The following is a 16,782-nucleotide window of genomic DNA, read 5'->3' as shown; positions in this document are numbered from 1 at the left end:
TCTATATAAGCAGAGGTGTGAGGGAAAACGTGTTGGAAAACTTAATTATTATTTAATTAATTTAATTTTAATTTCATTTATTTTTTTATGTATTTCATTTTATTACTATCAGCCAAAACTGCTTTTAACACAGAGTCTTTACCAGCACAGTCTTGCACTGAATAACTCTTTTTATACTGGAGGTGTGGGGGTTTTTTTCCTCTTAATTAAAAATGATCAAAGCTATTCCCCCAAAAGAAAAATACCACAAACTCCAACCCCAAACCACCCCATATCTGCAAAACCTGTGGTGATACTGGAATTCAGTGTTTGTCCTGGCTAAACATCTTAATTTGAGACCTGGCAGCCAAACAACCTCCCTGCTCCCACTGTGGAAACACAAGCCTGATAAGTCCGTGGCCACATCTGACTTCTTCCCATAACATTCAACTCCCACCCACAAAAGGTCCTTCCATCACAGTGGAACTGGCAGAGTTTTTTATGGTTGGACTGGAGGATTTTAAAGGTCTTTTCCTTTCAGAAACTTAAAGGATTCTGTGATCTAACACTGGTCGGCAGTGGCACAGTGGCTGTTTGAGGGAGGGCTGGAAGTGCTTCATCATCCACCAGCTCCCAAAACACACCTGAAGTGGCCAAAAGGAACAGAAGAGGGAAAGGGACCTGCCCACCTTCCTGTCTGACAGGAACATTAACCCAGGAGCTGCCAGGGAGCACCAAGGGGGCAGTCCTGCCTGTTACCTCACAGCCCATTCCCTCCCCAGCTGCAGCAGAAGCCTGGGGGGGACAATCCCAGGATGGGTCAGGTTGGGAGGGTCCACAGTGGGTCCATCTGGCCCCACCTCCCTGCTCCAGCAGGGCCATCCCAGAGCACATGGCACAGGATTGTGTCCACACAGTTCTGGAATATCTCCAGTGAGGAGACTCCACACCCTCTCTGGACAATCCTCATGTCCAGGTGGAACTTCCTGGGCATCAGTTCCTGCCCCTTCCTCTTGTGCCATTGCTGGGCCCCCCCCAAGCAGAGCCTGGTCCATCCTCTGCCCCCTCCCTGCAGACCCTACAGACATGGGGGAGGTCCCCTCTCAGTGTCTCCTCTGGAGGCTGAACAGCCCCAGCTCCCCCAGCCTTTCTTGCTCCCAGAGCTGCTCCAGTTCCTTCATGACCCTCACAGCCCCCTCTGGACCCGCTCCATGAGCTCCACGTCCCTGCTGTGCTGAGGAGCCAGAGCTGGACCCAGCCCTGCAGATGAGCCTCACAGGGCTGAGCAGTGGGGCAGGATCCCCTCCCTGACCTGCTGGGAATGCTCTTCCCAATGCACCCCATGATCCCATTGGCCTCCTTGGCACAAGGACACACTCCTGGCTCAGGAACAGCTCGTTGTCCCCCAGGTCCTTCTCCTAGAGCTGCTCCCCAGCAGGTCACCCCCAGCCTGTGCTGGTGATAGGGGTTGTTCCTCCCCAGGTGCAGGACCTGCATTTGCCCTCGCTGAATTTCAGAAGGTTCCTCCCTGCCCATCCCTCCGGCCTGTCGAGGTCCCCCTGAAGGGCCACAAAACCCTCAGAGGTATTGGCCATTCCCCAGTTTTGTCTCATCAGAGAACTCGCTGAGGAGGCAACGAACCCTCATGCGAGTCATTGATGGACAAGTTAAACAACAGTGAGCCCAGGACAGAACCCTGGGGGTCGCCAAAAGTGACAGGCCTCCAACTGGACGCTGATCACGGCCCTCTAGGTTCTGTTCTCCATTTCCCTCCCCGTTTGCAGGAGGAGCTTTGGGGGCACCTTCCCAGCCCTGGAGTGAGAACCTGGAAAAAATCCCTGACAGAACCCCTCATAGAGCCCCTCACACACTTCCAACCCACGCCCCTCACCCTGGGGCTGCCTCAGGCCGGGAACCCCCGGCCCCCTGCGGCAGGACCACCAGGCCTTGGAGCCACCTGGGGCTCCTGCGGGCGGAAGGCAGAGCAGGACCACAAGGACACCCCCCTGGGACGCCCCAAAACACCTCAGGACCCCCTAAGCCCACCGGGACCCCCCAGAACCCCCCAACATGGCGGGTCCCCCTCAGGGGGAGCCCCCGGGACGTGGCGCCCCCTGGCGGCTCCCGCGGCACCGCGCCGGACCCAGTTGAGAGCAGGGCCGCGCCCACCGGAACGGTCCCGGGGGGGGGGCGGCGTGGGGAGCGGCCCGTCCGGTCCGCGCTGCGCCGTAACCCACCTGCCCTGGCTTGCCCGCGGAGACGGGTGGCGAAGAAGAGGAGGACGGCGAGCAGCACGGCGGCGGCGGCGAGCAGCGCGGCGTCCATGGCGCAGCCCCGACTCCGCCCACGGCACCCTTGGTACAGCCCGGCCCCTTCCCCGCCGCAAGGTCCCCGCGGCGCGGGCTGCCCTGCGGGGTGCCTGCGGCGGCGGGGCGCGGCGGGCACTCTGGAGGCTGACAGGCGCGGCGCGGGCAGCCCGCTGGAGGGGTCCTTAGGCGGGCGCTGAGGGAAGGAGGGGAACGAGGAGTTAAAGGAGGAGTTAAAGCGGGAAATGGAGCGGGAATTAAAAACTATGAGGCAAAACCGCCCCTGAGCACGCCGTCCGTGGGCCTGGCCGCCCGGCACGGCGGCTGCGGGCGGCTGGTGAGGCTGAGGAGATCCTCAGCCGTCACCCCGCACCGAGCCCTCAGAGCTGTCAGGATGTCCCTGGTAATGGTGAAGCTTAAGTTACACCTCTGAGTGATCTCTGTCGCCTTTCGGTCTCTTGTGTGTGGGAATGGGATGAAGACGGAGCCGTGCCAGGAGTGATGTCCTGAGCTGGCCTGGACCAAAGCAAACGTGCCCGTGACAAAATTGGAGAGGCTGAGAATGAGCTGGCCCAAAGGCAGCTGTCTGATGTAGTGATCTGGCTTAATTTGGTACAAGTGTAGGAAACCAGGCTGCCCAGAGGAGCTTGGGGGGGCTCAGCCTGGAGAAAAGGAGGCTCAGGGGGGACCTTCTGGCTCTGCAACTCCCTGACAGGAGGGGGGAGCTTGGGGGGGGTCGGGCTCTGCTCCCAGGGAACAAGGGACAGGAGGAGAGGGAACGACCTCAAGTTGTGCCAGGGGAGGGTCAGGTGGGACATTGGTAGGAATTTCCTCATGGAAAGGGTGGTCAGGCCTTGGAATGGGCTGCCCAGGGAGGTGGTGGATCCCCATCCCCAGAGGTGTCCAAGGAAGGACTGGATGTGGCACTCAGTGCTCTGGTCTAGTTTAAAAGATGCTGTTCAGTCATAGGTTGGACTTGCTGATCTCAGTGCTCATTTCCAAGCTAAATAATTCTGTTATTTGTTTAAGAATCAGGTTTACATTGACGTGTGCAGAGCCAGTACAGGTGGGAGGGCTTTGGCTATAGATGGGTCGTGTTTCAAGCTGATCTAACCTTGGTGTCCAGCCAAAGGGAGGGTTTGCCTCCTGCCTCTCCCTTGTGTTGGCAGCAACAGGCCAGAGCAGGCAACTAATTCAGTCTTTTTTTTTTTTTCCTTATTTCTTTCTGGATTTGTTTTTTTAGATCAGGACGAGTCTCAGCACAAAAAGATGCAGGAACTTGGGGCTGGAGATGGAGAACAAACTTCCCCCCTTTGGATGGTCACTGTTAGATCAGAAACCATTTTTCAGGCTCTGCCCCAGCCCTGTGAGTGAAGAGGGAAGGATTGTGGGTTTTATCCCATTTCACTTGCTTTGTGGTTGTGAAGTTCTGGGTTATCAAACCCTTTCTTGCTTCAGAAGTGCCTTTAATGTGGCCATTTGAACCACTCTTCGTGGGGGGAGTGTTTTAATAAGTTGAAAATGCAAATTAGAGGCTATGGGACATCTAAAGCAGTGCTGTAGCTAATTAGTCATAGCTGGGGACTCCACAGCTGCTTCTGCTCGTGTCATGAACTAAAGATGAATTCAGATCTGTCTGTCACAGGAAAAACAGCTTTTATTGAGAGATTTGCTAAATTTTAGCAAAGTAGAACCAGGGACATGGGGGGAAGTTCTCAAAAAGGAACTGATCTACAGCCTGAATGTTTTATTGCAATGTTTTATTTTAATAATAATACTTTCAAATCTTATTTTGGATGTCAGTCATAGAATCATGGAATGGTTTGGGTTGGAAGGGACATTAAAGACCATCCAGTTCCACCCCCTGCCATGGGCAGGGACACTTTCCACTTAGGTTTTTCCAAGACCCATCCAACCTGGCCTTGGACACTTTCAGGGATCCAGGGGCAGCCACAGCTTCTCTGGGCAACCTGTGCCAGGGCCTCCTCACCCTCGCAGACAAGAATTCCCTCCCAATATCCCACCTAACCCTGCCCTCTGGCACTGGGAAGCCATTCCCCCTTGGCCTGTCCCTCCATGCCTTGTCCCCAGTCCCTCTCCAGCTCTCCTGGAGCCCCTTCAGGCCCTGCCAGGGGCTCTCAGCTCTCCCTGGAGCCTTCTCTTCTCCAGGGGAACCCCCCCAGCTCTCCCAGCCTGGCTCCAGAGCAGAGGGGCTCCAGCCCTGGCAGCATCTCCGGGGCCTCCTCTGGACTCTCTCCAGCAGCTCCACGTCCTTGTGCTGTTGTTCCCAGGGCTGGAGCAGCTCTGCAGGGGGGTCTCAGCTGAGGGGGCAGAGGGGCACAATCCCCCCCTGCCCTGCTGCCCACACTGGGGATCAGCCCAGGAGGTTTCTGGGCTGGGGCAGGTCCAGCCTCTCACCCACCAACACTCCAAGGCCTAAAGGCAGCTCCCCTTTGTTCCAGGGGTCTGTTTCTGTCTCTTAGGTGGGTCCCAAACTCACTCTGTGTCACAGAGGATGTGTCCTCTGGTACCTTCTGAGGCATGGGGAGAATGGTTAGATCAATTATCAACGGTTCACAATTAGATCAATTATGAACTGGAGGTTTCCTGGTGGTTATTTCCAGGGTACTCCTCAGACAGTGGTTATTTTATATTGTGTGTAATGGTCAGGGTTTCTTGGAAAAATAAAACCTGAGTGACAAGTGTTGGATTTTCTTCTGTGTCTTTGCCTGCAAGTTTAAGAAATGGTGGCTCTTTAATGAGAGTTCCTGTGCTGGTTTGGGCTGGGGTAGAATTAATTTTCTTCAGAGTAGCTCGTGAAGGGGCTGTGTTTGGATATCACAGAATCATTTAGGTTGGAAAAGTCCTCTTAAGATCAAGTCCAACCATTCCCCAGCACTGCCAAGGCCACCACTGACCCCTGTCCCCAAGTGCCACATCCACATGGCTTTTAAATCCCTCCAGGGATGGGGACTCCAACACTGCCCTGGGCAGCTGTGCCAGGGATGGACAACCCTTTCCATGAACGAATTTTCCCAATATCCAATCTCCCCTGGTACATATTGAGGCTGTCTCCTCTCCTCCTGTCCCTTGTTCCCTGGGAGAAGAGCCTCCCTGGCTCCAACATCCTTTCTATTTAACTTCCTTAAAATTCATCCTGATTAGAGAACACACTGAACTTCTGAAGAAATATCCTGTAAGAATTATCTGTAGTCCTGTAACTACTCAAAACCTTGAGAGGTGCCTCCAGAAAAAAAGCAATATTAAAGAAATTCTACTTTTTATTTAGTTTGTTTAACTCTGCTGTAATTTGTAGTTTGCAGATGTGGAGAAGTTGGATGTTCCCAGGTCCTGTTTGTCACCCTCCAGCTGATGGCCCTGCCCTGCAGCCACCACACACTCGTGTGGGTGATGAGTGTTTTATTTGCCTGCACGGTCCCTGCTGCCTTTAATGAGGAGATAATATTAATGGTGGGATGTTACCTGCTGCTCTCTGGGCTGCAGAGGGAGCAGATGAGTTTTTCCTGTAGGTGTCACCAATATCCCGTGCAGAAACAGCTTAAACTCCAGAGGAACGACAGGGTATGGGATGCTCAGGTCAGTTTTGTTACACACTGAATCTTCAGAAACATTTGACATCCCTTGAGGTTTATTTCTCAGAAACCTTTTTGTATTTTTCCTGATTTGGATCTGAAAAAATCCCTCTGGTTTCCTTAATAACCATTTGTGAATTTCGGAGGATTTTTGAGGCTGACTTTGCACCAGGACACTGGGAAAATGTGTGTGAAGGCTGCGAGGAGCTGTGGGTGGTGATTGAGTTGAGTGACGGCTGCTGGAGCGTGACTTGTCCCACTCAGCCTTAGAAATACTGCTGGTGGGACCATCAAACCATGGAATGGTTTGGTTGGAAGGGACCGTAAAGCTCATCTCATTCCACCCCCCTGCCATGGGCAGGGACACCTTCCACTAGCTCAGGTTGCTCCAAGCCCCATCCAACCTGGCCTGGAACATTTCCAGGGATCCAGAGGCAGCCACAGCTTCTCTGGGCAACCTGTGCCAGGGCCTCACCACCCTCACAGGGAAGAATTTCTCTCTAATATCTAATCTAAATCTACCCTCTTTTATTTTAAAAATGTTCCCCCTTGTCGTAGTAATTGTCAGTCCTTAATCCCAGTAATTCATGTGCAGACCTCTGCAATTTCCTCACCCAGTGTGGGGGCAGCACCCGATCCTGGTGCAGGCAGATTTGGGGGAAAATAGGTGTCTTTTCAATTTATTCTTTATTTTGACCAAAGGTCAAATAGCACAATACCCTCTCAAATGCCTCATTTTATAGAAGTCTTATGGAATCACAGGATCATAAAGGTTGAAAAAGCCCTCTAAGGTTACCGAGTCCAACTGTTCCCCCACCACTAACCCCCGTCCCCAGGTGCCACATCTACACTTAAAATCCCCTTAAATTTACATCCCAGCGAGGCTGGAGGCGTATCCACTTGTGTGAGGGATCATCACTCCTTTGTCCCAGAAGGAGAACTCATCCAGCTGGCAGTGCATCCCAGAGGGTTGGATTCAGGGAGTGCACGGTGGCCTCACGGATCGATGTCCGGTAATGAGGCTCCAAGCAGAGGCAATTCAGCTTCGTCTCTGCTAATAAACTAAGTGCATCCAGGAACTAAGTGTATCCTGGGCCCTGTGGCCAACTGGCACAAAACACCCTCCTCCACACTTGTAAACTTGCCTTCCAGGAGAGGGTGGCTGGATGCAAACTCCCCGCTGGGAGTTGTTCCTGGACTGATCTGTGCACTGAACCCTGCCTAGGAATTATTTGGAATTATTTGGAGAGTGCAGGTTGGCACCCAGGTTTAGACAGGGGAGCTTTCTAACAATTTTCTCACATGGATGTACTTCCCAGTGCCTGGGCATGCCTGGATTTGCAGCATGGATGGAACCCTCAGGTAACAGAATGAATTTACAGGGATAAATAATGCAAGTGCTGCCTGCCAGCTCCCTCCCACTTGGATATGGACCTCTGGGATTCCTCCAAGTACTCTGTAAGTGTGATAATGAACGGGAGTGTTTCTGGATCTATTCCTTTGTGCCAGTGGGACAAAGCACCTTCCAGGAAGCACTGGGTGGATTGCAGGATCAGACTCTGGGAAGTGTCTGACTCAGGGTGCCAAAGAGCTGCAGGTTTATTTAACAGTTGCAGGGCAACGAGATGGGAACCCAAATGTTGGGTGACCTCCACCCAGGACCTCAGTGGAGCTCAGCTCCTCCCCAAAGCCTCTGAAGAAGCTTGTGAGACTTGCCCTGGTCTGTTGAGATTTTGCTGCTTCCTTCTTGCTGGACTCAGGTCACTTGTTATGAGAGAAATAAGATGGTTTATTGTTCCTTGAGATAACTTTCAAATTTACCTTAAAAGAGGAATTTAAATACAAATGATGGTCATAATCAAAGCAGAGCCCTAGTTCTTGAAAACAAAACTGCAAAATTAAGACATGCATGAAGACAAGATGAAAATGTGGCAGAGGAAAATGAGGTCCTGCTTGTGTTGGTTTCTTGTTCCAGAGTCACTGAGGGTTTTATGCAAAGGGAACAGTTTGTCAGGGCTCTGCCTCAGGAGCAGAACCACAGCCCTGGGTTTCTGTCTCCTGTACACTCCCAGGTCACTGCTGAAAACCCTGGGCAGCCCGTTCCAGGGCTTGACAACCCTTCCCATGAAGATTTTTTTCCCTAATATCCAATATAAACTTCCTCTGGTACAAATTGAGGCTGCTTCATCTCATCCTGTCACTTGTTACTGGGAGAAAAGCCCGACCCCCACCTGGCTCCAACCTCCTCTCAGGGAGTTTTGGAGAGCAATGAAGTGCTCCAGGTTTGAAGGCTGGAAATCAGTGTGAGATGATTCCCACTGTGTTGTGTTTCATGGCAACTCATTTCTGCTCTCAAGGTTGGAGTGTCTGGTCCAACTCTGCCACAGGGGCAGGATGTGTGAGTGATGCAGGGAGTGAGACTTGAGCAGGTAGAGGCCTCTTTCACCTTAAAAGCTGGGGGAAGATTTGGAACAAATAATGCCAGTAAAGATCTAAATCTAAATTAAACCCAGCCAGGCTAAGGATTTCCTTGAACAGGTCTTCAGAAATATTTGGAGATCGAGGCTTCTGTGCTAACGGGGGATTAAAGACAAAAATAGTGGCGAAGGGAAATCCCTATGACTGAAATTCAGTCCTTTCCTCTCTGTGACCACAAACCCAAAACCTTTCAAAGGCTCTTTAGTGAGCAGTGAAGCCACACAAGGTGGTGGGTTTGGATGTCCCTAATTTCAGGCAGGGGCTGTCCCAAGGTAATGCCCTCACCACGTGAGGTTCAGACCACATGGCTGTTACTGCATCTGTGCAAGTGGATGATTTTCCAGCAGTTCATCTGCATGTTTTCTTCATTTCTTTTGGCTACAAATTATTCCAGGTGACTCCTAACCAGTGTTTCTTGGGAATGGGCACATCCCTAGAAAAGACCTGTTGGAGTCCCCATCCCTGGAGGTGTTCAAGAAACAACTGGACGTGGCACTCAGTGCTCTGGGCTGGGTGACAAGGTGGGGATTGGTCACAGGGTGGACTCGATGATCATGAAGGTCTTTTCCAACCTAAATGATTTGGGGATTCTGTGGTTCTAGACCTGGGATTCTAGTCAGGGAACTCATCCTTGACTAACTCCACTTGGCTCATCTGAGCGTGGTCCCAGCCCCAACAGGTGAGTCCTCCGTGCCTGGCATTTTGTAGCTGAAAATCAGAGATAAAAATACTGTCTTTCTTCACAAAGTCAGTCCGGGGGAGGACATGAACAGCAGTGGTGGTAAATTTTCAGAGGTTACTGCTGTTCTGGGTGTCTTTCACTCAGAGCCTCTCCCTCCTCTCCCCTCGTGCCCATGGAGCTGTTTGTCTGGAGCCTTAATGAGTTTCCCGTATCTTTTCAAAATGTAAATTGTAACCAATTTAGAAGTCATTAGCGAAGAAGTCTGTCACTGCAGCCCTGCTTTAATTTCACCTGTCCCTTCCCGTGTTTCCATTAGACGCCAGTTAATTAAAGCTCGATTTGGTTCTCGGCGCCGTCAGCTCCGTTTGAAATCAGTGTCCTTCCAAGTTTGGGACTCAGGTGACAGCACAGGAACAGCCACCAGGACCTGGGTGATCGGGATTTCCAGCACGAATTAACCAAGAACTGTTCTCCTCTCTCCACATACCACAGGCACAAAGGGAAAAGAAAACCAGGGATGCCAAAATGCAATTTGTTTTCTTTTCGGGATGCAGTTGTAGCCCAGCAATAGCTCCCTCAGGTTGGCCCAAGGGACTTGCAGCTGGAATGCCATTGCTGCTTGAGGTAAGGCTCTTAGCTGCAAAAATTCACATTTCCAGCCAAGTTACATAAATCCAGTGTGCTTGGTTGGATTGCAGACTCCACTTAATGGGAATGTTGCTCACGCTTTCACATCCTGATTCCAGCATGTGCAGGTTGAGTCACAGGCTGCATTTCTCCTTCTGGATGCAACACAGGACAAAGCATTTTTATTGTGTCTTGGCTGGAGGCAAAACTGTGGTGGTTGTCTCTGGGGCAAAGCCTTCCCTCCTCTAACAGGTTGCCCAGAAAATCTGTGGCTGCCCCTGTATCCCTGGAAGTGTCCAAGGCCAGGTTGGATGGGGCTCGGAGCAACCTGGAATCGTGGAAGGTGTCCCTGCCAGTGGCAGGGGGTGGAAATAAGATGATATTTAAGGTCCCTTCAAACCCAAACCATTCTGTGATTCCATGATTCTTAAGGCTTTTCCCCACCATTCTCAGCATCCCTTCACTTGTGCCATCCTTCTGTGCTTGTGAGCACTTGGTGGAACGGGCCAAGGAATCAATCCTGGCTTCTGAGAACCTTTTGATGACCATAGGAGGTGTCCATGGAACAACAGCTGTAGTAACTGGTGTAACCCAGGAGTGGGCTGTTTATCTGCCTGAGTTCATGTCCCTCTCAGGCCTCTTTGGTGAGGCTGGACAAGCCCAGGCCCTTTTGCTCTCTGCCCTAGCGATGCCAGACTTGTCTGCACTTCATGTGTCTGTCTGTCTGTCCTGAATAGGAACAACTTGGCCAGTTGAGGCCTTGCCTTGTGCATTCCACCGTGTGAATGTCCTAATGAGCGTGATCAGGAGGCTGGAGCGCGTGGCACAGATTCATAGGTTTGTTTAGGTTGGAGAAGCCCTCTGAGGTCATCCAGTCCACCCATTCCCCCAGCACTTCCAAGGCCACCACTGAGCCATGTCCCAAAGTGCCACATCCACACGGCTTTTAAATCCCTCCAGGGACGGTGATTCCACCACTGCTCTGGGCAGCTGTGCCAGGGCTTGAGCACCTTTTTGGTGAAGAATTTTCCCCTAATCTCCAATCTAAACCTTCCCTGGCACATCTTGAGGCCGTTTCCTCTTGTTTCCTGTTCCCTGAGAGCAGAACCCGACTTGCCCCCGACTCCCCCCTCCTGTCAGGGAGTTGCAGAGCCAGAAGGTCCCTCTTGATCCTCCTTTTCTCCAGGTTGGATGTAAGAGGAGAGGCAGAAGGATCTGGCTTGGTGTGGCCTGGAGTAGAGAAGGCTGAGTAAGATCTAATGGCTCTTTTCATTCCCCTAATTAAAGTTACAGAGAAGGGACAGTCTGATTCCTCTCAGAGGTGTGTGACAAAAGGACAAGAGGCAACAGGCATGAGCTGCAGGAAGGGGAATTCCATCATGAGTTACAAGGAACAATGTTTTCACTGTGAGGATGGTGAAAGGCAGGACCACAAACCCAGAGAGGTGGGGGCATTGCTTCCCTTGGAGGTGTTCAGCACTCAGCTGGACAAGGCACCTTCCAGCCTAAATTTTTGTGCAATTCTGCAAATGCCCATGAAATAGAGCAGAAGGAATTGCATGTGCAAGCAGAGATGGATGCAGGATGCACGGTCTCCTTATCTCTCTCTGAAATAACACCGCTCTGTTCAGCAGCTCCACACTGACATCAGGCCAAGAGCTGAACGAGCTGCACCAGAGACGAGGAATATTTGCTTTTCTCCTCAGCCTGTGTGGAGAACACAGATAACTCTGAGAGCAGCAACGCTACTTTCATCTCCCTGGAGCTAATCCAGATGGATCCCGTTGCTGGAGGAAGTGGGGGGAGAGCAGGAGAAGACAGAGTATCTTTATTTAAAAATAAATTAAAGAAATCCTTAAAATCAAAGCACTTAGCAGGGGTCCAGCAGGATGAGGAGGCACCATCCTTGCTGGTGCTGAATTTAGTGCCTGTGCTCTGTGTCTGCACTGAATTTTCTTCTCTCTCCAACAAGTGGTGGTGCTCCCACCTGGTGTTAGTTGGGCAGTGTGGGAGAGAGAACTGTACCTGCTCCGTGGATAACTGGGGGAACATGGAATTGTGAGAGTGCCAGGCTGGATTAGACTCCAGGCACGTGTAATCTGGTTCCTTGCTTTCTTTGATGACTGACACAGCAGATTTCCAGGAGTCATTTTAAAAGCCACACAAAAGGCTTCAGAGGAAAAAAAAATCATTTATTTTATCTCCTCCTTTTCCCCAAAATATTACCTTGTCTGCCTTCCTTGAGGGATCAGTGTTAAAAAAATTGGGAAGATGTTTCAAGAGTCTCTGGAAGCCTGTGAGTTGTAGACCCACAGGGGGTTACAGGGACAAGTGGTTGGGGTTGCCACAACCCCCTGGGATGTGGGAAGGCAGCTGGGATCCCCCAGGAAGGTGGAAGGAGGACAAAACTGGTACATGGCCTGAGATACCAGGGATCTTTTGCTGCCTCAGTGTGTTTTACATGTGCACTGAATCATGAAAGTCTGGAGCCCTTGAGGTGTTGGACTCCCATGATCCTTGTGGTTCCCTTCCAGTTCAGGATGTTCTGTGATATTCTGAAGGAAAGGGCAGGGGAACCCAGGCAACATTTATCCCACAAAAGCAGTCAGGAAAGCACTTTTGCAGGGATCTCTTTCTGCAGGGATCTGTCTCCAGCAGAGGTCAAGATCCTCAGAAATGATCTTTGCTTGGGGTTGCCGATCCTAAAGTAGCTAAACTGAACATCCTGGGGAGAGATGCAAAACCCATAAATGAGATTCACTGGATTTCATCTGCCATGAGCAACCAAATCACAGAATCATGGAATGGTTTGGACTGGAAAGGACATTAAAGATCATCCAGTTCCAACCCCCTGCCATGGGCAGAGACATGCCCAGGTTCCACTAGCCCAGGTTGCTCCAAGCCCCATCCAGCCAGACCTTGGACACTTTCAGGGATCCAGGGGCAGCCACACCTTCTCTGGACACCCTGTGCCAGGGCTTCCCCACCCTCCCAGGGAACAATTCCTTCCCAATATCCCACCTATCCCTGCCCTCTGGCACTGGGAAGCCATTCCCCCTTGGCCTGTCCCTCCATGCCTTGTCCCCAGTCCCTCTCCAGCTCTCCTGGAGCCCCTTCAGGCCCTGCCAGGGGCTCTCAGCTCTCCCTGGAGCCTTCTCTTCTCCAGGGGAACCCCCCCAGCTCTCCCAGCCTGGCTCCAGAGCAGAGGGGCTCCAGCCCTGGCAGCAGCTCCGGGGCCTCCTCTGGACTCTCTGCAGCAGCTCCACGTCCTTGTGCTGTTGTTCCCAGGGCTGGAGCAGCTCTGCAGGGGGGTCTCAGCTGAGGGGGCAGAGGGGCAGAATCCCCCCCTGCCCTGCTGCCCACGCTGGGGGATCAGCCCAGGGCACATGGACGGAGCCTGTTGAGCTTCATGTCCGTCAGCAGCCGCAAGTCCTTCTCCTCAGGGCTGCTCTCAATCCAATCTCTACTCAGCCTGTATTTGCCCTTGGGATTGTCCAGACCCAAGGAATTTAAAGGAATACCTCTTGTAAATCAAGAGGAGGGGGTGAATACCTTCTGAATCCCTGTGGGAGTCAGGAAAGCAGACTGGCCATTCCAGCCAGAGCCCCCAGGGCTCCCATAGCCTTCTCCATGTTCCTCAGGGACTTCCCATCCCATTGCTGGGCATTATCCCAACTCTAACCTGGGTGTAAAGGGAGGAGCTGAGCTCTGGGTGGGTGCTGGAGGATTTCATGGATATTAAAGGGTACATGGTGGTGGGGACAGGTCTTGTCTTTAGTGCCATTAACACAGGGCTGGGAATGAATCTATGGCCAGAGATGACTGCCCAGGTTACTTTGTCTTCTCTTTGATTTAAGCACTGGATGATTAGTCCAGAGCTTGAAAATTGTGCTATTAAACACTGTGCTGTCCCTTTTAATGGATGGCCACCGGGAGGACTTACTGGAAGGTTTCCAATACTCCTGTTTCCATAGAAAGTGTGCAAAAATGCAAGGGCTGCCCAGGATCCCACCTATTTGCCCCAAATCAGCCTCACCTCTACCTGCTGCATCCCTAAAATCTGGCTGTGTGCTTGAAAGCCACCCCTGATGGGACACATGCCCCAAACCCTTCCAGTTCATCACTGTCCCTGTCACAATAAGGGTTTCCTTTATGCCTGACCTAAATCTTCCTGCAGACAATGTAAGCCCAATATCATCACCATTCCATAATGAATATTCATTATATTCTCTAATGCATAATGAAGGTCAGTGTTCTTTAATAAGAGAGAAGAAAGGCACACAGGAGGTCCATTTAATAACAGAGGTGACTGGTACATAAAGCAGGGAGATATTATAATTAATATCTCAAGAGTGGTAATGTGCTAAGGAAAACCCTGGCAACCAGGATGAAGGGATGCCATGAAGTTTTAGCTTCCAGAAGTTAAAAAAAGCTTCGACTGAAGTTAATGGAAATTCTGCCTGCATAAGAAACACAGGTGGAAAGGAAAATCGGCTTATTTTAATCAAAGCAAGAGGAAAAAAACCCTAATTTAAATCAGTCCAAGTGATTGCAGGCTTAATTCTCTCCCCTTATTAGACTCTTCAATCCTAACCCTACAGTCCTAAGAGATCTCTTTACATTGGAGACGCAGGAATTTGATTTGTATGCACAGTGACCCCCTCCAAGTGATACAGCAAAGTCCTCCTCTCTCGGTGGGGTGGCTTTGGAGTTGAATCTGCTGGCAAAGAGGATTGTATTGACACTGACATTGTATTTTCTGGAAAAGGTGATGAGTGGAGAGAGTGTCCCCCCAGTCAGTGTTCTCTGGCACGTGGGTCTGAGGTGCTGAGTAATTGCTGTGGATGGAAGGAGGAGGAGGGTGTTTTGCTCCTGTTCTGAGCTGGAGGGAAAGGAGGGATGAAGCACTTCCCCTATGAGGAAAGGCTGAGAGAATTGGGATTGTTCATCCTGGAAAAGAGAAGGCTTTGGGGTGATCTAATTGTGGCCTTCTAGGGCCTGAAGGGGCTCCAAGAGAGCTGGAGAGGGACTTTGGACAAGGGATGGAGGGAAAGGACAAGGGAGAATGTCTTTAATTTGAAAGAGAGTAGGTTTAGGTTGGATATTAGGAAGGATGTCTTGCCTGGGAGGGTGGGGAGGCCCTGGCACAGGTTGCCCAGAGAAGCTGTGGCTGCCCCGTCCCTGGAAGTGTCCAAGGTCAGGTTGGAGCAACCTGGGCTAGTGGAAGGTGTCCCTGTCCGTGGCAGGGGGTGGAATGAGATGGTCTTTGATGTCCCTTCCAGCCCAAACCATTCTGTGGTTCTGTGATTCTATATCAGTGTTTCCAGAGTGAAATTCTGGAGGTATCTTTGTGTGGAGAGCCTCTGCTTTGGAGCTTGGGGCTTGCTCTGCTCTTGCTGCAGTTCCTGGGCTGCTGGGTGGGGGTTGCTGAGAGGACCATGCAGAGGCTCCTTGTCTCTCTGTAGGATTTATTCATTGCAGGCAGTGACCACAAATCTGCCTCCTTTTCCTGCCTGCTGCCTTTCAGGACACCCATGTCTCCATTCTGCTGGAAAGCCCAGAACTGAAGCCCTCAGGGTTACAGCTGTGTGGAGCCAGCAGGTTTATGGAGATTAAAAAGGAGGGAGGGGAAAGTCAATCAGGAAATGTTTACTCTATTTAAAAAAAAAAAAATCATTCCCAAAACATCGTAATTTACAAAAAAAGCCACACATTAATTTCACACCTTTAGTTTTATTTTTCTCCCTCCTGCAATTTTTATCTGCTCCAAAAAAAAAGAGAGAAAGGATGCCAGGGAGGTGTTACTTTTAGAAAGCCCTGATAAAAACCCCTGATTTACCTTCGTTTAAATGGGGTTCAGCCAGAATTCCTCCCAAGACAGAAATGTCAATGCCTTCCTTTTCTTCCCATTCCACTTTTTTTTTCATCACAGAAATGACACAGACGGAGAGGTTTGAACCAGCCAACTCACATGAATAAGTGGAGGAGAGACCCCATTTCATCCTGGCAGTGCTTCTGGAAACAGGGCCAATTCATTAGCCAGAGATCTCTGCATCCCTCAGCAGAACAGCCTGTTCTCCCTGCCCTGTGATCTCCTTCTGCTCTCCCACCATCCTCAGAGGTTGCTACTTGGAGTGGGACAGCCTTGGAAAGCTGCAGCCTCAGCGCAGCTGATTCTTACCCCGATTTATTTCTATATATTTGTCTTTGCAAAAAAAAAAAAAAAAAAAAGGTTGTGTTTTGCAAACATTTTTATTTTTCACCTCTCCCATCCACCTTTTTCCCCATCCATGGGAAACATCCAACCCTGGGGGATTCAGGCAAAAAGAAGTGGAAGTATCCTGGTGTGTTTTACAGGTGTTTTTTGTTTGGTTTTTGGTTTTTGTTTTTGGGTTTTTTTCCAAAAGAAAAGCAAAAATAACCCTAAAAAGTGGAGCTAAGAGCTCATATACCCAGCCAGGCAAATATCAAAAGACCATTTTGCTTCCCCTTGTCCCTGTCCCTTTGCAGCCTCGGGTTGGGTTGTGCACTGCCAGCCCCAGCCCCGCTGTCTCCTCGTGCCAGCAGTGGTGCCCAGCCAAGAAGGACTGGGAAAACTGGGTTTGGAGACTTCCCCAGTGATGGATTTTGCTGCCATCCCGTGGTCATTGCCCTTTGAAGCCACTGAACTGGTCTCAAGGCAGTTTGATGGGCTCCATGTCTGGCAGTGGGATCTTGTTTCCATCTGTAGGTACCCCGGGATTTTTTGAAGGGTCACAGAACAGTAGAATCTCCTGAGTTGGAAGGGACCCACAAGGACCATCCAGTCCAACTCCTGGCCCTGCCCAGACACTCCAACAATTCCACCCTGTCCCAGAGAATATCATCCAAACCCTCCTGGAGCTCTGGCAGCCTTGGGGCTGTGCCCACTGCCCTGGGGAGCCTGGGCAGTGCCCAACCACCCTCTGGGGGAAGAACCTTTCCCTGAGATCCAACCTAACCCTGCCCTGGCACAGCTCCAGCTGCTCCCTGGGTCCTGTCCCTGCTCACAGAGAACAGAGATCAGTGCCTGCCCCTCTGCTGCCCCTCATGAGGAGGGGAAGGACACAGGCAGGAAATCTGGGTGGGATGAGAAGGG

General features: G+C 51.1%; 1 protein-coding gene and 1 long non-coding RNA gene across 2 annotated transcripts in view; one reads left to right on the top strand and one right to left on the bottom strand.

The window, feature by feature from the left end:
- DDRGK1 (DDRGK domain containing 1) overlaps window positions 1-2,325 on the bottom strand; it is a 35,722-nt gene extending 33,397 nt beyond the window's left edge. Inside the window, exon 1 of the mRNA XM_027712657.2 lies at window positions 2,217-2,325. Coding sequence (XP_027568458.1) covers window positions 2,217-2,304 — 88 coding nt within the window. The 5' untranslated portion in view covers window positions 2,305-2,325. The remainder of the gene's footprint in view (window positions 1-2,216) is intronic.
- A 213-nt stretch (window positions 2,326-2,538) lies between these two features.
- On the top strand, window positions 2,539-15,877 carry LOC120324099. Its single transcript, XR_005565110.1, has 3 exons — window positions 2,539-2,688; window positions 9,531-9,662; window positions 15,598-15,877. It is a non-coding gene; the product is annotated as an uncharacterized LOC120324099 (long non-coding RNA).
- The last annotated feature ends 905 nt before the right edge of the window (window positions 15,878-16,782 follow it).

Source organism: Pipra filicauda, unplaced genomic scaffold (genome assembly GCF_003945595.2).
Source record: "Pipra filicauda isolate LSUMZ 115617 unplaced genomic scaffold, ASM394559v2 scaffold422_size665910_pilon, whole genome shotgun sequence".
NCBI classification, from domain to species: Eukaryota; Metazoa; Chordata; class Aves; order Passeriformes; family Pipridae; genus Pipra; species Pipra filicauda.
This window is presented reverse-complemented; position numbering and strand designations above follow the sequence as displayed.